General features: G+C 59.3%; 1 protein-coding gene across 3 annotated transcripts in view; it reads left to right on the top strand.

The window, feature by feature from the left end:
* Positions 1-253: 253 nt before the first annotated feature.
* SEMA4D (semaphorin 4D) overlaps positions 254-21,671 on the top strand; it is a 73,352-nt gene continuing 51,934 nt past the window's right edge. For 2 of the 3 annotated variants that reach the window (XM_025984146.2, XM_025984145.2), the window contains exon 1: positions 14,568-14,905. In XM_025984146.2, coding sequence (XP_025839931.2) covers positions 14,583-14,905 — 323 coding nt within the window. In that variant the 5' untranslated portion in view covers positions 14,568-14,582. Of the gene's footprint in view, positions 512-14,567; positions 14,906-21,671 lie in introns of those variants that run through there. The other variant, XM_072761205.1, reaches the window with a different exon arrangement.

Here is a 21,671-nt window from a genome sequence, read left to right as displayed (position 1 = left end):
CCTTCCTGCCCCTTCCAGCCTCTGGGGGCTCCGATTGCCCCTCACTCATGTCCAGTCTCAGTCTCCGTCCTCCGATGGCTGCTCCTCGGTGTCTGGGTCTCTCCTCTGTGTGTCTCTCATGAGGACACTTGTCAGTAGGTTCAGGGACCCCGCCGATGACCCAGGATGATCTCATCTTAACTCCGTGACCTTAACCTAGTGACGTCAGCAAACACCCTGGTTCCGGTCAGGTGGTGTCCGCGGGCACCGGGGAGGCTCTGGGGACCCGCCGTGGCACACTGGAAGGCCCAGGACGTCGAGGGGCCAGGGGCGGGCGCCGGGGCTGGCAGGCTGTCACTTTCTCCAGGATGTAGTTCAGAGCCGCGTTATCAGCAGGAAAGTGGAAACCACGGCTGCCTCCTGCCCTCGTGGGCCGCGACAGAGGCGAGAGCGCAGTGGAAACTCGCCGCTTGGTGAAATAATTTTTCATTGACTCAGAGGGGAAACAGGAAAGGGCCTCCTGTCTTTTCATGTGAGTTTTTATCTCTGCCGCCGGGGCTCTCTTTTAAGTAGCATTTCTACAAAAATACTTGTCAAATCTTGAGTGTGAACAGGAAAGCAAATATGCTGACTGATTTTTCCTTTATTTTAATGGTGTTTTTCTTACGTGGAAGAGGGAGAAAGAGTGCCCCTCCTCCACGTGTGCGGGCTGCACGCTGTGGCCCGCCGTGCGTCCGAGCTCGGCCTGTGCCCTTCTCTCGCTCGTGTGTTTGCACGCAGGTGCACACACCGAACACGTGCATACGGCCGGTTTCCCAGAGCTGTGGCCGCTCCTGCAGGGCCCTGCAGCGTGCTTTTCCCACACAGTGCTGTGGCGTAGACCCGCGGGCTCCGTGATGTGCTGTGACGCCACCCGCGGTGCGGTGAGGGCCATATGCCTGCGTCCCTCACCCCAAGGTGGAAACTCGGGTGTTTTCCTGTCTCCCACGTCCTTGACCACCACTCCTCATGTGTGTCAGTGAGTATTTTTATATGGAGGACTTTTCTGGGAAAGCATACAAATTACCCGTAAGTTGTTAAACGGACGTGATGCCCTTGATTGGAGACCAGCGGGGCCATCACCTGCTTCCTGAGGCCCGTCAGTGGTGGTGGTGTGTGCGGGCGTGTCCCCAGGGACCCAGGCACCTGGTGTCCACGCTCTGGGTCACCTTGTCAGCTTCAGCCGTGCCAGCTTGGCCCCGGGGAGCGTGGCACCCAGGGAAAGGAATTGGCAGTGTTTGTAGTTGGCCGTGTGTGTGTGTGCAGACGTGTGGGCACATGTGGCACGCGTGTTCCTGGAAGTAGTGCACAGCACATCTCAAGGATTGTGTTCCACAGGCCGTCACTGATTTAGGAGTCTGTCTGTGAGGAGGCTTACTAGAACTTGCTTTCCATCCATCTTAATTGTATTTCCAGCCAAATGAGGAAGGTCACCCCCCTCCCCACCCCGGCCCCTCCATACCTCCTGCTTGTCTGGAAAGGTCACACATGGGGGGAAACTCCCCTCCACGTCATACGTGACGCAGCGTGTCCTCCTGGGAGGCAGCTGTGCACCCTGACCCCACATTCCCCATGCTGGGTGGTAAGTCCTCGGTCATCTGCACACAAGGTTTTGACCCCGAGCCCTTCATGGGGCGCCATGTGCTCACGGGGGCCGCTGTCTCTCTGTGGGGAGGTTCTGCTCAGATGTGGGGGTGGTCCAAGCTGGGTGACATCTCAGAAGCTGTGTCCTGTTATCTCAGGCGACATTCTTCAGAGACGGAGAACCGACAGCGGGCGTGTGGGCACATGTGCGTGGTGGTGTGCACTGAGAGAGAAGCAGAGAAAGTTGTATTCTACGGGATTGGCTCGTGTAATCGGGGAGGCTAGTGGCCTGAAATCCACAGGCCAGGCCAGCAGGTGGAGACCCCGGATGCCTGGAGACACGCCCTACTACTCACGGCCTTTTTTCCTACTAAGACCTTCCACTGATTGGATGAGGCCCACGCGCGTTGTCGAGGGTGATGTGCTTTACTTGAGGTCTCCTGATTTAGATGTTCACATTGGTCATAAACCCCTTCACGGAAACCTTGGGAAGAGCTTGACCAAGTCCCTGGCTGCTGTGGTTCAGCCATACTCACACGTGAAGTCAGCCCCAGGCTGATCAGCGTCCCCAAGAGCCTCGGCCCCGTGGCAGGATGCGGGTGTGTGGGGATGGGGAGCAGCCTATTCCCTCAGCAGGCAGGACTCGTGGCTGGTCCCCAGGTGCCGTGGGGCCAGCGTTGGCATGGAGGAAGGTGACAGTTCATGCATTTGGATGGTGCTGGGAGCATGTGCATGAGCAGAACCCATATGCACTGGCGCGGGCCCCCCTGGACCTGCAGCCTCTGGCCCCGTGCAAAGGCCTGAGTGCCTCTCAGGGCACCTCTGGGGGTGAGTCCTATCAGCCCCCCTCCAGAACAGGCCTCATGTTCCGGCTTGCACTGGAGGAGGTGTATTCACCAGAAGCCTTGGTGCTGTGCCCTTTTTTTTTTTTGGAAAAAGTCATCTGGTCCCTGACCTTTGTGAGGGGCTGAGGCTGGTCTCCTGGTCTCCTGGCCGCCTGGCATGCTCTTATCAGGCCTCTTGGTTAGGTTGATGATAAATAATCACGGTCAACAGGACAAAAGCAGTGTGGTGTCCCGGGACGGGCTCAGCCTACCATTCGTGTGGGTTTGGAAACAACCTGCTTGGGGAACAAGTCAAGAGCAGGGAGCTGTGCCCCCTGCATCCCCCCAAACGGTCAGGGAAATGGTTTCTTTCTTTTCCACTAGGTATGGTGTTGGAGGTAAAAGAGGAATGGTGGATGGATGGATGAGTGAGCGGGCTGGTCGCGGAGCTCGGAGGGGCTCAGTGGGGCCAGCAGTGTGGTAGGCAAGCATCTGGGGACACAGGTGTCAGGGCCATGACCCCAGAACCCTGGGGCTGCAGGCCTCCCCGTGCTCCCAGGGGGCTTGGGGGTGCAGTGTAAGCACTTCCCATGAAGCCAGTGGTCTCACTATTTTAGAAAAGTGAGGCCTTTCTGGGCAGCCTGGGCTGCACCTCTTTGCGGTTGCTCTGGTGGTCATGGCCCAGAGGCCCTGATCCTCCTGCAGGGCTGGCGGGGAGCTCTGTGGGTGCCCCGAACCTGACCCTGCCCACTGGGGTGCAGTTGGAATATGCCGGTGCAGGAGGACCAGAGTCTGGTGGCAACTGCAGGTGCCCAAGTGGCATGGCAGCTCCAGGCCCGCCCCCAGGGTCTAACACACCGACTGCTCTTCTCAGAAGTGCCTTCTAGAACTTTCCACTGTGGCCTGGCCAGGCATCCCGGGGCCTCACCAGCCGGAACCCCAAGGGGCTCCCCTGAGGACAGACCTGAGACCTGACATCAGCCCCACGTTTCACGGTGGAAAGGCTTGTCCAGGAGGGACATGGTGAATTACATAGAGATGCGTCCTGAGTTCTCCCCTTTGAGGGACACACGTGTGTTGGGAGGGGGGCCGGGTCATAGGTGCCTGATGATACTCGGTGCTTTCGGCCCCGTGCTCCGCCAGGCTGTTCCGGGAAGAGCTAAGGAGGTGCACAGAGTGCTTGGGAGATGAAGCTTTTGGGTTGTGCCAGGAATTCAGATGGGGAGAGGCCCCGGTCCTGGAAGAGGAAGAAACCGGAGCAGTGTCCAGAGAGTATGGACGTGGCTCGCACATCTGTGTGCTGCATATTGGAACTCGGAGACATTCAAACCGGTTTGTGTTTATGTGTCCAGAATTATCTTTGTGGTGTGCTTATTTGGATTACAATGACAGTGGTTTCTTGACTCTGGCTGTAGCCCGGAGTTTGGGGGGGGGGGGGATGATTCCCGCTGAAGTGCTTGCAGCTCGTGGAGCCGGGGAGTGAGTCATACAGTGTTTATCGGCGGTGTTTGTTGGTGCCAGGTGTCCCCGGGCTGCGATTGGCACGTGGACATGATCAGGGCGATACTTCTTGGCAGCCCATGGGGTGGTGGGAGGACTCGTGCCCGGGAGCAGCTTCCTGTGTGTCCGCAGGGTGGCTGGAGGCTTTCTCTTTTTATTTATTCGTTTTTTAAAAAAGATTTTATTTATTCATGAGACACACAGAGAGAGGCAGAGATACAGGCAGAGGGGGAAGCAAGCTCCCTGCAGGGAGCCTGATGGGGGACTTGATCCCAGGACCCTGGGGTCACTCCCTGAGTTGAAGGCAGATGCTCAACCACTGAGCCACCCAGGCATCCCAGCTGGAGGCTTTCTAAATTGTGAGCATGGACCCAGAAATGCCACAGTGGGGCCGTGACCCCCTTGTGTCCCTGCCACCTCCCCTGGGGGGTCCCCCCAAGGCAGAGAAGAGGCAGAGGGTCCCCTCATCTGCCCCTAACTGGTTTGCCCGGAGTCTCCGTGGCCGTGTGTCCAAACAAGGTTGGGGACGAGGGTCTGGCCAGCCCAGGGTGGCTGAACCTGCAGACTGCTGCTTCAGACCAGGCACGTGCGGGCGCTGAGCTGTCAGCTGCTCAATCACGGAAGCAAACCGTGATTCCTGGACAATCCAGAGGACTGGACAGAGTGACTGTGACATCCAATCTGGTCCCGAGGACAGTAGGAACAGACTGTGGCCCAAGTGTGAGGGCACCCGGTGCACGAGGTGTGTAGGGATGGCCTGGCGCGGTGCAGGCCAAGCCTAGCCGCTGTCCATCTCTAGCTGAGCCACCGTGCAAGTCCTTCCCTGCTCACTTTCACAGCTGGCTCCATGGTTTTCTGTGTATACAAACACGGTTCTGTAAACCTGCTTTTCTGAGGGAGATAAAGGGGCCTTTACTGTGATAAAACACACATCATGTAACATTGACCCTTCTAAAGCCCAGTTCAGCGGCATGAAGCACATTCACGTTGTTGTGTAACCACCACCGCCGTCCATCCACAGGACTTTGTCACGTTCCTGGAACAGAAAGTATGTCCCCGGTGGATACCAACCCCCCAGCCTCCCCAGCCCCTGGCGCCCACCCCCTCTCCACTCTGCGTCTGGGAGTTCGACCCCTTGGGGGACCCCAGACAGATGGAGTTATAAAGTATTTGTCCGTGTCTGGCCAGAAATAAAAGTGTTTTTAAAACATTTTAACCAAGAGGCACCTGGGCAGCTCAGTCGGCTGAGCGTCTAACTCTGGGTTTCAGCTCAGGTCGTGATCTCAGGGTCATGGGATCGAGTCCTGGGTTGAGCTCTGCGCTCAGTGGGGAGTCTACTTGGGATTCTCTCCCTCTCCCTCTGCCCCCTCCCCACCCCCCCTCCTCTTCTCTAAAAAAAATAATAATAATAATTTCAATTCTGTCTATACACACACACACCCCTTATTTTACTGTACTTCCCTCCACCGCACTTTGCAGAAACTGTGCTGTTTATAAACTGAGGGTTTGTGGCCAAGCGCGTGTCGAGCAAGCCTGTCAGCATCACTGCCGACTGTGTGTCTCTGTGTCCCACTCTGGTCATTCTCACGCTATTTCAGACCTTTTCGTGATGATGATATTCGTTCTGGGATCCACGCTGATGCCCGGCTCAATGCTCAGATGACAGTTTGTGGCTTCTAGCAGTAAAGTTCTTGTAACACAGGTATGTGTGCTGTGTTTCAGACACAACGCTGTTACACATGTACCTTTTACATGTTCTGGGAAAGCTAAAAAGTTCGTCTGACTCACTCTGTTGAGATCTGCTTCATCATGGTGGCCCAAAGCCAAATGTGCAGAACTCGGAGGTCCTTCTACTCTTTTTTTTCTTTATATTTTATGTGAATAGACAGTGAAAGTGGCCTTTGGTGTATGGTTCTTTTTTTTTTTTTAAGATTTTATTTATTTATTCATGAGAGACACAGAGAGAGGGGCAGAGGGAGAAGCAGGCTCCCTGTGGGGAGCCCAATGTGGGACTCGATCCCGGTACCCGGGATCACGCCCTGGGCCGAAGGCAGATGCTCAACCACTGAGCCACCCAGGCGTCCCTCCTTCAGTTTTTCAACATAGACAATCCTCCTGTCTCTGAAAAGGCCTTTTTAGTTCTTCCTTGCTAATCTGTATGCATTTTATATATCTTTATTGCTCCTTCTCACGAGCCAGGCCTCCACGGAGTCAGATGGGTACAAAGAGAGGAGCTGTCCCACCTTGGCCCTGATTTAGGGCCCGGCGTTCAGTGTCCCCCCCCCCCCCACACACACACACATGCTACCTCATCGTCTGCTGAAGGTTTCTTTGTAGACACCCTCTGTGGGTGTGGGCGCGCCTCCTCTGCCTGGTTTGCTGAGAGATCTTATGAGTAAATAGTGAGTTAAGTCAGATGCTTTTCCTACAGAAGTTGATCCCTCGTGTGTTTTTTTCTTCCGTGGGCCCCCAGGATGCTGTATCTACTGATTTTCGCATGTTGAGCCTGCCTCACATCCGGGGATAAACCCTATTCGGTCATGGCGCGCCTTTACATATGTTACTGGGTTCCATTTACCAATATTTTCTTGAGGATTTTTGGGTCTGTGCTCATGAGGATCAATGCTCTGCGATCTTTTATGCTGGTTTCGTCTGGTTTGTTCTCAGAGTAATGCTGGCCTCCTTGAGGTTGGGAAACTTTTTTCCTCTTCTGTTTTCTGGAAGAGATGGCGTAAGACTGCTGTGTGTTTGTAAACATTTGGTAGAATTTGCCGGTAAGCGCATCTGGGTCTGGATTTGTCTTCTCCAGAAGGTTCTTAACTACAAATTCACGTTCTTGGGTGCTTATGGTATCGTTCAGGTTGTCCGTTTTGTTGTGGGTAAGCTTTGGTGCGCTGAGGTCATTGAGAAATCAGAGCATCCCCAGCATGTCTCTGACTGGGTGTGCCCAGCGGGGTCGGCAGATTTCCTTACCTGTCGGCCTGATTCTGGGGTCCGTCCGCAGGGGTAGCAGCTCTTTCTCCAGATACTGGGAACGAGTCAGATCTTGTATTTGAAACACAACCTTCAGAACAGGGTATCACAGCAGCTGAAGGTGTTGGGTCATCCCCCTAAGCAGGGTTCCTGGGTTCCCAGGTACCCCACAGGGGATAGCGCACGAGATCCCATGGGGCAGCATTTGGTGCCCGGGGCGGAAAGTTAGTGCATGGCACCCCAGTGTCCTGCGCATCTCCATGTGTTTGCAGAAGCGCCAGGTTGGGGCCAGGGAGCAGTTTCCCTCAGGGAGAGCCTCCTGACAGGGTGGGCCGAGTCTGCCCCTGATTCTGGACACTCAAGGGGGCCGTTCCGGGCACAGTGTCCACACTGCGGATTAACACCCGCTCCTCCCATATCCAGTCAGGCCACAGCTGGGCTGCTGATTTTTACCCCCTGGCAAAATACGTCCACACAGAGCTTCCGGTGTTTTTAGAGGTTTAAGCAGCGATTGCTTGGCTGGTGTTCATGGGGCCGGGCCAGGAGCGCAAGGTATGTGTCAGCACATCCTCACACATACGCTACGCCATGTGATCATCGTGAACCCTAAGGTAGATGTTCCAAAATGACAAAAGCTGTGGGTTTCGGTTCCTATGTTAGTCCGTTCTCGCTGCCGCAGACTGGGTGGCTTCTCAACAACACACGCTTATTTCACACGGTCCTGGAGGCTGGAAGTCCGAGCCCAGGGTGCCGGCAGCACTTCCAGGGCCCAGGCGCCTTGCCGTGTCTTCCTGTGGTGGAGGGGGCCGGGCTCCTGGGGTCTCTAAAGGGCACTAGTCTATCCACGGGGACCCTGCTGTCATGACCCTGTCAGCACCCCAAGGCCCAGCTCCTCGCACCATCACATGGGGCCTGGGGTATAGCATGGAGTTTGCGGGGTACACAGACTATAGACCGGAGATGCTGACCTAGGGCGTCATCCCCTGGGGGGGCAAAGGTCAGAGCTGTTTAGGAATTCCTCAAGCAAAATTAATTTTGCTTCATTCAATTAAAAGATCTGTGTCACTCAGGGCTTTAGGGCAGGGGAGGGATTTATGAACAATAGAAGGAGGATGAGATTTTGCAGACACAGAATGATCTGTCATGGCAACGTGCTGTCCTGTGTGGGCCCTGCTGCAGATCTGGGGTGCACGGTTTCTGCCTGATTTCCAGGAGCATGGGGGTGACCGGGCCCGGCACGGGGACCGCCTCGGCTGCTTGTCTCGCTGTCCGCCCTGTGGCAGCTCAGCCTGTGTTGGGAAACTCCAGGCAAAGTCCCCCAGGCTCAGCAATGGTGCGGACCTTGAGGGGCTGCGGTGGTGTGGGGTATGCTCCCTGCGCCCCTGTCCCTGAGGCAGCTGATAAGACAAGTAACCTCTCTGGGTGTGATTTCCAGCCTCATTATAGAAGTAGCATGTGTTTCCTGTAGGAAGTCCAGAAAGGAAGGAATTGGAATCAGCCTCCACTGGGAGAGTTAGGGCCTGCGGGCCCCGGTCTCCTGGGCGCGGGATCGTAGGCACTAAAGGCCGCAAGCTGCCTTGAGGGGCACCCTGTGTGGGAGCCCAGGGTCTTCCGACGCTGACATCTCAGGAGACGGGCCTGGGAGGGCACACTCTCCCGGGGAGAGTCCACACGTGGCCACCAGGACGGAGGCAGGCCAGGGCACAGGAGAGGGGTGTCCCCTCCTCTTCACGGAGATTCTGTGCCGTTAACTCTGTGGATTAATAATTTGGTCTTTCCCATGAGGTTGGTGACAGGCGAGTCTTGCATTCTGGGTGCTGTAAAAGAGTGACAACTCTGTTCGGGCCGTGCTTTCCAGAGCTCATGGCTTAGAGCCTCTTGGTTATGCGGTGACAGAGGACCAAGGGCCGTGCAAGTGCAGCCCCACCCTTGCAGAAGGTTCTGGTTGTTGACGCGGGGTCCACACCTTTCGACGTCTTCCTCTCACGCCTCCAAGGAGAGCCTGTGGCCTGGCAGTCACCGCTCAGCTCTTCATGAGGACAGGGGATCCATTCCCTGGGTGCCCCGGGCCTCCATCCGGATGTCCCCTCACCTGGCCCCGTGCAGAGGAAGCACGTGCCCTCACGACCTGATGCGGTGTGTGCTCTGGACAGAAGCGAGTGACCACTCTCGTCCCTGGATGGCCTCTCTGAACGAGAGAACGGTCACCGTTGTCATGTGGTCTGGAGCATCAGCGTGTCCAGGCAGGTGCACACGCCCTGGAGGGGTCGTAGGGATGCGGGGACCCCTCACTCGCACAAGGGGCGGCCTTCCCTGTGGTGTTGGAGATTCCTGGAGAGAAGTCTCATCTGGCAGACAGAGAAGGCATTTCTAGAGATGACTTGGTGTCAGGCTTCCTTATTTTGGAAGATGGGTGAGCTCAGACCTGAGCCGTCACTGTGGCTTTTCTTCTGAGTGGGGGGGGGTCTTTCCTTTTGTGCGTGCGTTTGGCAGTCTGCGTGTCAGCTGCCTCGGAGCGTGCCCCAGGCTCCTTCTCCCCGCACACTCCTCCCCATCTCACTCTGCACCTTCACCTGGCCCGGGACCCAAAGCCCCGCCCCTCCCCGCTCCCCACCTGGGATGGTGCAGTGAGCTGGTGTGAGTGGAGGGTCAGAGCCCCTGACGTTTGTCTTTGTCCAGTTTCCGACGCTGCACGCAGTCAAAGGCCATATGGACGGACCCCTCGGCAGGGATGCGCATGCGTCATCCCGTCCACTGGCCGCACCGTGGACTTCGTCCCCCGGGAAGGGCCGCTTTGCACCTGCTGGAGGCAGTTCCAGGATTCCTTCACCAGTGTCTTATGGGGCTGACCATGTTTCAGTGCACAGTCCAGGGGCATTTGGGACATTCCCAGTGTGGTGCAGCCACCGCCTGGTTCCAGGACACTCTGTCATCCCAGGGAAGTCCCGTCCCCCTCAGGCGGTCACCCCCACCTCCCCCACCCTCCCCCGTCTGTTTTCTACTTCTCCTTTGAAGAGTCTGGAACACCTCATTGGTTCCTCATGAGTAATGAGTCAAACAACATTTTTAACCCGTGGTTATTTTTCAAATGACCTTTGACAACTGTCCTGCCCTTGGCTAAGCCACAGTTTCCAGTGGGCCTGAGGTCCTCACTGGCCTGCGCCCTGTGGGACACCAGGGCTGAGAATCCGGTCATGGGGGGCAGGGCAAGCACCCCACGTGGACTTTCCCAGTCTTGTCTCTTGGGTGGAGGCGAGTCACCCAGCTGGCACTCTGCTGTGCTGGGACAGCATGCACCAGGTCATTTTCATGTGCCTGGGGCTGTGTCGACCGTGTGAGAGGTTTTCAGCGGCTGGTAGGGCTCAGCGCCAAGCAGTGAAGTAGATCTGAGAAGAAGCAAGAGATGCTCCATCGTTTGGCGTCCCTGGGCATGCATCGTAGTCGTGAGCGTCTGCTGAGCAGAGCAGAATCTCCTCCGCGGGACGCGCTGGGCCCCTGTGGTGGTGGCCAGGACTTGGTCTGGCCTGTCCTCCAGGAGGATATGGACCACCCCCCGCCCCGGCCCCTGCACCCCCTGCTCCCAGCAGATGCAAGACTCAAGTGTGATTCTGTTTGAAGCCTCTGCTTTGTGCAGGTTGAACCTGTAAGGGGCCTGAGTCACAGCAGGACCAGCAGGTTTGACGTGTGTCAGTGTGACTCCTGCTCTTCCTGCCCCTGCAGCGCATGGGGACGACGGGTCTGGCCCGGCTCTCCCCAAACAGCAGCACCAAACGAGGGGTTGTGACTTTGAGCAGAAAGAGGAAGCCTCTGAGGGCCCCACGGGGTGGCTTCCTGGGGGACGGAGCCTGTCCCTGAGCAGGGCTGGCGTGGCGGAGGCGGGGGCCGTGTGGGCTGCAGCAGGTGCGAGCTGCAGGTGCTTCTGGACGGTGTGGCCAGCCCTCCGTGCCGGCTGCTGTCGGCTGGTTGCTCTGAGCGGGGGGCTTCCGCCCTGACTGCAGCCTGCTTTCTCGGGCTGTGATCATTCCCTCGGTTGTAATATTTTCCAACAGCTTTATTTTTTTTTTAAGATTTTATTTATTTATTTGAGAGAGAGAGTGAGAAGGAGCACAAGCAGGAGGAGCAGCAGAGGGAGAGGGAGAAGCAGCCTCCCTGTCAAGCAGGGAGCCCAATGCGGGACTTGATCCCAGGACCCCGAGATCATGACCTGAGTTGAAGGCAGACGTGTCACCCACTGAGCCCCCCAGGTCCCCACATCCATCGCCTTTTAAAAGATTCTGTCTTGTAAAGAAGGCAGGGCTTGTGTTATGTAGATGTGCCACCAGGAAAACCACCTCCGCGTTGGGTCAGTCTCTCGTTGCTGCTCATGCCCACAAGAGGCAAGAGCGTGGGGACCACTTCCTAGCGTGGCAGGTGCCCCTGTTGTCAATACTGGATGGCCAGGGACCCTACTTTCTGCACCATACCTGGGCTTCAGGGTGGAGCTGGTGAGATGTCCCCATGTCTGCACCGGCGAGAAGCTGAGTTCCCAGGGCCTGCCGCCCGGTGTTCATTGTGCGGCTCCACACCCGCACCGTCATGGGCTCTGCAGACAGCGTCAGGTGGAGTCAGGGTGCTTGTAGCTTCTGGAGCTGCAGCCGGGTCTTAGCCAAGGTTGACAGCTTCCCATCCTGACCAGACCGAGTTGAATCAGCTGCCAGGAGAAGCAGGTCACTGACTGTTACCGGTGTCCCTTAAATCCAGCCTGTGAATCTTCTGTCTGCTATAGAACCGCACCTTGGCCCCCCAGGGAGGCTGCATGTGCACAGAAGCCGCTGTGTGCTCAGCATCTCTAACCCGGGGATCCTGGGGGCCGAGCTATGTTTCTTAATCCTCTCTCCAGAGCCTCTCTTAATTTTATGCCCTACTGAGTGTCCACTGGAATGGGAACTTCGGCTGTGAACCCCTGTCCCCGATCCCCGTCCTTACCCGTAGCCAGCATATGCCTCTGCAAGGTTCCGGATGGTCCTGGGCCGTGTTGCTTCTAGAAGAGGCTTCCCATTGGTAATGGGAGCCCTGGCTCCTGCACACATGACCCCTGAGACTGAGCCTCAGAAGTCTGCAGTCCATGGGAGGTTTGAGTCCCCCACTGCATCCTCCCCAGGAAGCCTGCCCTGCTGGGGCTCTTGGGGGCCTAGCCTGGCCTACCCTGGCCTACCCTGACTCGGGGGGCCAAAGGGGCTCTCCCCCCCACGTCAGAAAACCCCCTGCTCTGGCGTTAACCTTTCACATCACAAATCGTCTGCTTGCAAAAGGCACATTAAAAGGGAACACTTAGATTTAAAAGTAGATTCTAGAATGCGTGTCCGAGCAGAAAATCGGCTCACGTGAGGGATTCGCTTTTCCAGCCTGAGGTGGTTTGGAGGAAGCTTTGCATCAGTGGGTTCTCTGTGTGGGGACAGAGCGGAGGCAATCTTCCATCACCAGCATGGTCCGTCCATCTGACTAGGGTCCGAGAGACACAGCCTGAACCCCAAAGGGGTGCTGCCCGTGTCACAGGGACTAGCCGTCTGGGAGGCTGGCTTCGAGGGCCAAGGGTCGGGGTGCAGGGGGTGCCACCTGTAGGTGAGCTTCCCTGGAGCATGTGACCCAGTGGGCCCAGAGGGCCTCCATGGCTTCCTGGGATAGGGTCCACAGGGACGCCTGTCTGCAACGGATGTAGTTTTATGTCTCACCTGCAATTTTTCTGTCAGACCCAAAGTCGTACAGCCTGGGCAGACGCGCTGATGGGAGGCAGAGAGCCATCTGCCCTGAGCACCTTTGTTGTGTTGGCGCCGGATAGCTAACAATCCCACGGTCTTGCCGAGCCGTGGTGCGGGCCACCTGGCTGCCGGGGGTGGGGGGGGCCATCCGTGGGGGGGCCACTGTCCGTGGGATGGGTGCTTCGTGCACAGCAGGTGGCGTGCGGTGTCCTGCAGCGTGGGGAGAGGGACTGCTATGTGTGTGTTTGAGGACCTGGGAGGGTCTGTCTGGTGGTTCAGCTGCAGCCCCGGGATGCGGTCACCCCCACGTGGCCCAGGACCACCCCTGAGGGCACCCAGGGTCCCGTGGTGCTGATCTGACGGTGAGTGGTCTGGACTTTTCGTGTCTGAAGGCTGTGTATGTGAGGGGCTCACATTTCACAACTGGTTAACATCAGTGTGGAACCAACTTCCTCCCAGCTCGGGTCTGCACATGGTCTTAGCCCAAAGTCCAACCCAAGGCCGGCGGTACAGACTGAACGACAGGCCAACCAACAGGCCGCTGATGAGGCATGGGCGGAGCTGTGCGTGCACCTTGCTGAGGCCGGGGCTCCTTGGAGCCAGGACTGGGGGGCAGGCCCTCTGGCCGTGACAGCTGCACAGCGCTGACCCCATTGGGTCTGTGGTGACCAGGAGCTGCCACACTGTCGGCCACAGCTGGTCCCGCACTGGCTCTGACATCAGAGCCTCACGGGGACGATACCACTTGCTCATGCATCACACCTGCTGCACGGTCCGACACCACGGGGGCACGGAGCCGGTGCAGTGGCTGGTCAGAGCTATGGGCGTGGATAACAGCACTGGCTGTAAAGGCCCAGGGTCAGGAGGGACTGACCGGAGGTGGTTCTGTTCATGATGCTGGGAGCTACCTGTGATCGTGCTTTGGATGTGTATTGGACTAAACGAAGTATGTTCTAAGAGCTAACATCACCTGTTTGTTCTTACTGTTTCAGTGTGACTTTTGGGTGCATCTGAAATGACACATGTGGCTCACCTGGCATTTCTGTTGGAAGCACGGATCTGGACTACTTTTTTTTTCCTAAACATTTTACTTATTATTTAAGAGAGAAAGAGAGAGTGCAAGCGCATGTGCGCACGAACAGGGGGAGGGGCAGAGGAAGGAGCACACTCCCTGCCAAGCAGGGAGCCCGATGCAGGACTCGATCCCAGGACACTGAGATCATGACCTGATCTGAAGGCAGACGCTTCAGAGACGGAGCCACACAGGCGCCCTGGACCACTTCTGTGACTTCCCGCATCTGTCAGGCCGGCCCAGGGGTGGGGATGCTGATTCGTCACGGGTCCTTGGGGCCTGGAGTATAGGGCAAGAGCCCCTGTGAGCCTCCTTGGTCCTGCATCCCTGCCGCACTGACTCATGGGGGGCGACCCTTGCCAGACATGGGCTTGGTGCTCAGACTGCATCTCCTGCGGGGGGACCCAGCCCCCTGCTTTGTGAACGTGTTCGGTCCCTGAAGGGCCACCCTGGCTCCCCGATCCCTGCACCTGTGTCCCTGTGTGCTGTGCATAAGGGGCCGAGCCATGGCCCGCAGCCTGGCCTCTACACGACCACCTCCTGCACACGCTGTGTGGCAGTGGCATCGGCGAACTGCTGGCTGTGTCCTGGTGGGAGGGGGACGGGCACGGGACCCTGTCCTGGCAGGAGGGGGATGGGCACGGAACCCTGTCCTGGTGGGAGGGGGACGGGCGCAGGACCCTGTCCTGGTGGGAGGGGGACGGGCACAAGACCCTGTCCTGGCGGGAGGGGGGTCGGCAGGGGACCCTGTCCTGTCTCTGGGTGCAGGGTTGCTGTGGCTTCCCGGGGCCCTGCTGATGGGGGGCTGGGCTGGAGCCCTGGGGAGCACCCTGCAGGCGGGTCCACATCTGGCTGGGCTATTTATATCCCACAATGGCCCGTTTTGCTCTGGCGCTGCTGTCATGCTCGTGGGTGAAGCCAGTGAAATGGGCCTTTCATCACCTGCTGCTGGGGCGTCAGCCGCGTTCTCGTCCACATGCCCGTCCCCAGGCTCTCCCCTCGGCCCGCTGCCGTCTGGGGCACACACAGCCTGGGCGCGGCATTGGGATGGCCTGGCTGGCCCAGGGCAGCAAGCCCCAGCTCCCCCCTGGCCCCTCCAGACCCCGTCTGTGCGCTGATCTCCCCTGCTGGGCAATGGGGCCTCCTCATGGGGTGTGCACTCCGGTGTCGGGGAGGACAGAGCGACCGCGGGACCAGTAAGTGGGTTACGAGCCGTGAGGTGGTCCCGGGAGCACAGGAGGGAAGCCCAGCGGAGGGCGCACCGGGAAGGAGGGCCTCGCTGAGGAGGGTGGTTGGGAAAGGGGAGACGGGCTGCGCCTGGGTTTGGGGAGTAGCGCTCCAGGCGGGAGGGAACAGCAGCCACAAAGACCCTGAGGCTGCAGCGGGCCTCCCGTGTTCGGGGCACAAGGGGAACCTGGGAGCTGCTTGGCACTGGGGATGCCGAGGTGGGAGCCTGGAGCCCAGGGTTTGGGTGGCCCACGGCTTCCGGGGCATGGGACATGGTGGGGGCAGGGGGGCTGCGAGGTGGTCTGGAGAGGACGTGGTGGCACAGGCCGGCTGGCTATAGCAGCCAGGGTGGGAGGGTGGCCGGCTGGGCCTTCCCCGGGAGCAGAGTCGGGGGACTTGCTGACTGAGTTGGGGTGGGTGGGGGTCGAGGATGCCCTGGGGCTGGGCAGAGCAGCTGGAAGCATGGAGGGTCCCGTGGGGGCAGCTCCCCGAGCCCCTAGGAAGCGTCTCAACCTTGGGAGGTGGGGTGGCAGGCTCGGGGTCAGGTGAGGCATGGAGGGGAGGAAGGCCTGGGGCCCTAAGCCTGGCACTGGACGATGTCTGCGGACCTCCCAAGGGGTGGGCACCTGCTGCAGCAGCGTGTGGGTCTCCAGACGGGTGGGCTGCTTGCTGTCAAAGAGCCTCCATCTGTCTGTCCATCTGTCTGTCCATCCGTCAGGTGAAGCTGGCTGTGTGGGAATCAGGATGGGCGGCCTGTTACGACCCCGGGGTGGGACGTGGTGCATGGAGGTGGGGAGGGGTCTCGGTGGCTGTGTGTGCGGGGCGGTGAGGGTGGGCTGCTCAGGGCACATGTCCCAGGGTGCACCCCGGCGGAATTCCACAGGGGGTTCCGAGCTGCTGGGTACACAGGCCTCTGGAGGCTGGTGCGGGGGTGGGGGGCATGTGGGGGAGGCAGAGCCAGCCACAGGGGAGCCCTGGCTGGCTGTTAGGACGGTGCGCAGCCTGCGTGGTGTGGGAGTGGGGGGCTCTTAGGAAGGAGGCGCCTCCTTGCTCCCGGGCAGACCTCAGCACCGACACTCTTTGTACCTATCTCCAGGATAAGTGACTACCTGGGGTGGTAGACGACCCCCCTCCCCGCCCCACCCTGAGGCCAGGGGGATGCTCATTTTTGCAGGCACACAGTAGCCAGGGTCTGCACCCTGCCTCCCTGTAACCCGAGAGAGGCTGGTGCCTCTGTCACAGACAGGAGGTGTTGCATCTTGTCCTCGTGGCTGTATCGGGTTGGGAAGAGGGATGATTACCCCCTGGCCAGGGTTCCTTTATGACCTAGCACTGAGTCCCACGCGGAGCCACTCACCCACACTCCCGGATTAGACCTGTGGTCCCTTGTGAACTCGAGAACGACCATCAACAAAGTCAGGCTCCGGTCCCTGGAACTTTGGGCGCAGCTATGTCTAGACACAGGGTCTATGCCTGTGTGGTTCTGTGAAAGGTGTTGACATGGGAACGAGATCCTGGGTGGCCTGGTGGGCCCTCAATGCACCACAGTGACCTTCTGAGAGTGAGGCAGGAGTCAGGCCGTTGAGGACAAGAGGAGGACGTGACGTGAGGACAGAAGATGGGTTGGAGTTGCATGGCACAGTGGCTGGTTTTAGGTGGTAGCTTGGCGGGCCGCCGGTGCCCAGATACTTGGTCCAGTGGGATTCTGGGCATGTCTGCAAGGGTGTTTCTGGATGGGATTAGTGTTTGAATCAGAAGACCGAGTAAAGCAGATTGTCATCCTCAATGAGGGTGGGCCTCGTCCAATCAGTCGAGGGCCTGAACGGAGCCGAGAGGCGGTGTAAGTGAGAATTCCCGTGCTGGCTGCACAGCTGCTCTGAGCTGGGTCGCCGTCGTCTCTGGCTCCCAGATCTGGACTGGAGCTAGGACTCATGTCCTCCGCTCCCCTGGGGTGTCCAGCTTGCCAACTGCACATATCAGGACCAATCAGCCTGCAGGACCGTGTGATATGATTTATAATAAGTAATCTCTTTCTGTGTGTACATCCCATCGATTCTCTGCCCCTGGGGACCCTGACTAATGCCATGGCCGCGAATGAAGGGATGCCGGCAGCCACCAGAAGCTGGAGAAGGCAGGGAGGGGGTCCTCCCCCAGAGCCCCCAGAGGGGACACGGCCCTGCTGACCCCATCATTTCAGCCCAGCAAGACCGATTTTAGACTTTGCGGCCTCCAGGACTGCGGGAGAATAGATTTCTGTTGTTCTGAGCCACCCAGTTTATGGTCATTTGTTAGAGACGCCACAGGAAAGGAAGACACAGCCAGTGTAAACAGTGCTGCCCTAAATAGGGCGGCCACACGCAGGGGCTGTAATTCAGTGCGTGGCCTTCAGGGAGAGGTACCGCTTGGTCGGGGTGGGGGGGTGCCTCTTTGTTCTACAGATTGTGCCACATGCATCTGCGCGGGTGTCTGACAGCTGCCACCTCCCCGTGAGGCCGTGTGCCCGCCCTGAGCGCGGCGGGCACGAGGGGACTGCCTGACCGTCGGCCTGCAAGGGGCAGAGCTGCAGGACGTGCGGGCCCCGTGCCGCCAAGGTGGGCTCTTCGCTCACAGGTGCAGCGATCCCTCTGTGTGTGAATCATCCACTCGTGTTCTGGGCCCGTGTCCTTCCTCGGCCGTCTGTAGATGTTCACAGGCGTGGGTGATTCCCTTCTGCCCTGAAGATACGGGCTCCCCGCTCTGTTGTTTGGCCCTTTCTTGGGTCACTGTGTCATTTGCCACCAACATGAGGTCATTTTGCAGCTGACTGTGTGTCTTGTCACCTCTGGTTTCTGGCTCCCGGGTCTTCTGGGAAGATCACCCAGGCTGTCTCTCGATTGTCTGGCGGGGGCTTTGTCACTTTGGATCAGCTCTTGAGCGCATCTAGTATGCTCTCGCATAATGTGGGATCAGATTTTTGAGGGCGGAGGAGCCTGATTTTATGTCCTTCCACTGTGCTACACCAAGTAGTCGGCCAGTGAGTTGAGCTTCCAGTCTGCAAGGTGTCCTGGGCTCACATACGTGGGTTCCCTTTGGGGGTTCTCGCGTCCATCCCACTGACCTGGGTGCCTTTGGTGCACCAGTGTCTCACTGGTAGTGGCTGTGTGGTATGTTTCCACAGCTGAGGAAGGAACCCCCTTTCCTGTGCTCCGGGACACAGTGAGATGTTATGGCGACAATCCTGGGTGTGCACCTGTGAGCCCATGTGCACACTGACACGTTCCCATGGCTTGTGGGCAGGGGATGATTTGGGTGGACACAGGATAGCTGTGCTGCCAGGGGCAGCAGAGAGGACAGTGTGGTGTAGGTGCAGCGGGGAGCCAGACGCAAGGGACAGAGGGACAGTCACACTGCATTAAACTACTCCTCAGCACACACAGAGTTTTAAAGGTTTATTGAAATAAGTGAAGCAGTAGCATCTGAGGAACAAGGCCCTGAACACAAAGGGTCGCCACAGGGGAGTGGCCCCATAGCACATCCCACTGGCTCCACCATCATGTTGGGGACATGCCATGGCCTGGGTTTCTTCTGTGCATGAGTGCTTTTCTTTGTGGATGGTGGGACATGTGTGTGCATGTGGGGGTGTGTGTGTGTGCATGTGGGGGGTACATGTGCATAGCAGGAGTGTGCATGTGCGTGGGGGTGCAGTGTGTGTGCATGGTGGGGGGGTGCATGTATGTGGCAGTGTGTGTGTGTGCATGGATGGTGCCTGTGCACGGCGGGGTATATGTATGCACGGCAGGGGTGCATGTGTGCATGGGAGGGGTGCATGTGCACGGCAGGTGGGCACACGTGTGCATGTGCAGGGTAGTGTTTGCATGGCAGGGGTACATGCATACATGGGAGGGGTGCGTGTGCACAGCAGGGGTGCACGTGTGCACAGGAGGGATGCAGTTGCATCCCTGCATGCATTTGTAGCCAGTACACACATGTCGCAGCTGGGTATTGTGTCTGACTGGGCACCCTCATCATATCAGTCACTGGCTCAGGCCCTCTGAGCAGCAGCACCCTTTGTCCTCAGACATCCCTGGTGTCCTCCAAATGCCTCCGTGTTCGCCCTACGCCGTCTGTGCCTGGGCTTCTGCCACCCGAGCTGGGGTGCACCCCCCTCCATGCCGGGAGCCTGGATAGGTCCTGCCTGTACTCACCCTCTTATGACCCTGGCCCTGCCCACACAGCGGGTGGAGGTGTCCCTGGAGCTCCATGCGCTGCACCCCACACAGGACTGAGGACTAGCACCTGAGGACGCTGGCCTCAGCTGGGGTGGGGTGGGGTGGGTGTGGGCACCGCAGGCCCAGGCTGTCCACTCACTCTCTGCCCCACACAAGTCCTCCTTCAGTAGTTCATGCTGGGGGCCGCCCAGCCTGCTTCACGGCTGGCAGGCCTGGGGGGGCAGGGTCCACAGTACAAGGTAGGCTCACCTCTTTCCCAAATACCAGTGTGACTGGAGTCTCCCCAGGACCAGACTGTGGCCCATCTGCTCCGAGGTCAGCAGAGGGTGACCTGGGAGCTTCTCCATGGGAGAAAAATGGGGAGCATGCCCTGTGGGCAGGAGGGGAGGACGGAGAGCAGGCCCCCTGGGAGAAGGGGGAGGAGGATGGGGAGTGGGCCCCTGGGAGGAGAAGAGGAGGAGGGGGAGCAAGTCCCTAGAAGGAGGGAGAGGAGGGGAGAAGGAGGAAAAGCAGGCCTCTGGGAGGAGGGGAGGAGGGGGGGGAGTAGGCCCCCTGGGGAGGATGGGAGGAAGATGGGGAGCAGCCCCCCTTGGAAGGGGGAGAGGAGGAGGAGGAGAGGTTGGAAGAGGGGGAGGAGAAGGGGGAGTGGGCTCCCTGGGAGGAGGGGGAGGAGAGACAGTGGGTCCCCTGGGAGGAGGGCAGGAAGCTGCAGGCCGAGGCCATGCTGGCGAGCAGGTGAGGAAGGACACCTCTGGGCTCCTGGGGCCCCTGCCTGGCCGGTGGCAGGCTCACCCTTGCAGCTGAAGGACGTGCACGTGTACGGGTGCTGGAGCAGCATGTCTGGTGGGGAAGAGACATGTTTCAGCACAGATGGGTGCCCGGGGAAACCTCCCCCCCCCACCGTGTCCACTACTCCCTGTGCTTGGGGCGAGGGGCCCCTGCGGGAGGTGGTCACCCTGGCCCCAGCCTGTGCCAGGGAACAGGGGGCCCGAGCTCACGGGGTTTGGGTGCAGGCCCCGCAGGAAGGGCTGAGGCAGGAGGGGCAGGAGGCACTGGACTGGTGAGAAGTCTGAGAGGAGGACTGGCCGCCATCAGTGAGTGGAGGGTTGGGAGGCTGGGGGCCTGGGGGCCGGGCACTAGGGACCCTACAGCCCCAAGGAGGAGCCCCCAGGCTTGTGGGGTGCTGGCCTCTCCTCCCGCCACTGGGCTCCTTTGCCCCCTTCTCAAGCTGGGACCCTGATGCAGCCCCCCCACCATGCAGACCCCCAGGGAGCACCCCACGGTGGCCCGTCCATGGAGACCTCATCCTTCCGGGGAGATCAGGGCCACTTACCCAGTGGGCCTGGGTGTGTTTGAAGGGTGAGGAGCATGCGGCTCGTGTGGCTGGTGGAAGGTGCCCCAGCAGAGGGCAGAGACAAGGGGGTTGGCGTGGCCTTGTGCAGGGGAGGGGTCTCCAGGACAGAAGCCCGTGTCGGGGTGGCCCGCACGGCGAGGGCCAGGTTCCGAGAGAGGGTGATGTCTGGACTGCTCCTGGTGAAACTGAGGCAGGCCGCTCTGTGCCCCTCAGGCCTCTCTGCAGCCTGGCAGGTGCTGTGACAGGACCGGGTTCCAGTGGCAGAGTTACACGTGGTGCATCCTTGGGCTCAGGGGGTTGGATTGATGCTCGAAACTGATGCTAAGACGTGAACTTGAGCACGAGCCCGCTGGTTTTCACTTGGCCGAAGTTTGTGCAGTGGGGTGGCCGCCTCCTTTCTCAGGAAGCGAAGCACGTACCTGAGGCAGGCTGGTGCAAGTAGAGCCCTCCCTGGCTCCTTCCTGAGCCCTGGGTGGGCGCTGGGCCCAGGGTCCCGCTGGGTGCGCCCACTCTGAGCTGGGCCGCGGAGCCCGCCCTGAGCGCCTCTGCGACGGGGATGAGACTGAATTCCGAAGCTCGTCTTTACACGGGCGGCTCATCAGTGCCGGTCTGTGAAAATATCCTCGGTTTCAGGGCGTGTCGCAGACTTGAGGAGTCTCCAGGTAGCAGATTGGGTGCGATTCCAATCAGAGCACGAGGAATACTTGAGTTTGTGGCCTCGGGACAGCCGTGAAGCCAGAAGCGCTGTGTGCCTCTCCTGACGACAGAGTAAAGGGTTTTCGTGATGCTGGCGCGACGGAGGCCCCTGGCAGCCCACGCTGGGTGCAGTCTCGCTGTGTCTACTGTCCTGACCGTGTAGCCCCGGCTCCCCCGGCACACGTGCCCTGGAGCGCGGCCTCTTGGGCTCCGACGGCACCGCCTGGAGCTGCCCCATGCTGCCGGCCAGGGCACAAGTCCCCCCACAGGACCCATGCGAGTACCTGCTGTGGCCACCCTGCCTGTCTCGCTGCTGCCCCCGGGCCTGGTGCTCAGAGTGCCGTCCCCAAAGGCTCAGGGCAGGGCAGAGGTCCCTGGAGCAGGTGCCTGGGACCAGGTGGGGCCCTTCCAGGCAGGGCCTGCATCCCTCAGCACTGGACACGTCCCGTACGCCGGCCCTCTGTCTTGGTGGCTCAG

This window comes from Vulpes vulpes, chromosome 1, assembly GCF_048418805.1.
Source record: "Vulpes vulpes isolate BD-2025 chromosome 1, VulVul3, whole genome shotgun sequence".
NCBI lineage: Eukaryota > Metazoa > Chordata > Mammalia > Carnivora > Canidae > Vulpes > Vulpes vulpes.
The sequence above is the reverse complement of the archived record's forward strand: the minus strand, read 5'-3'. Positions and strand labels throughout refer to the sequence as shown.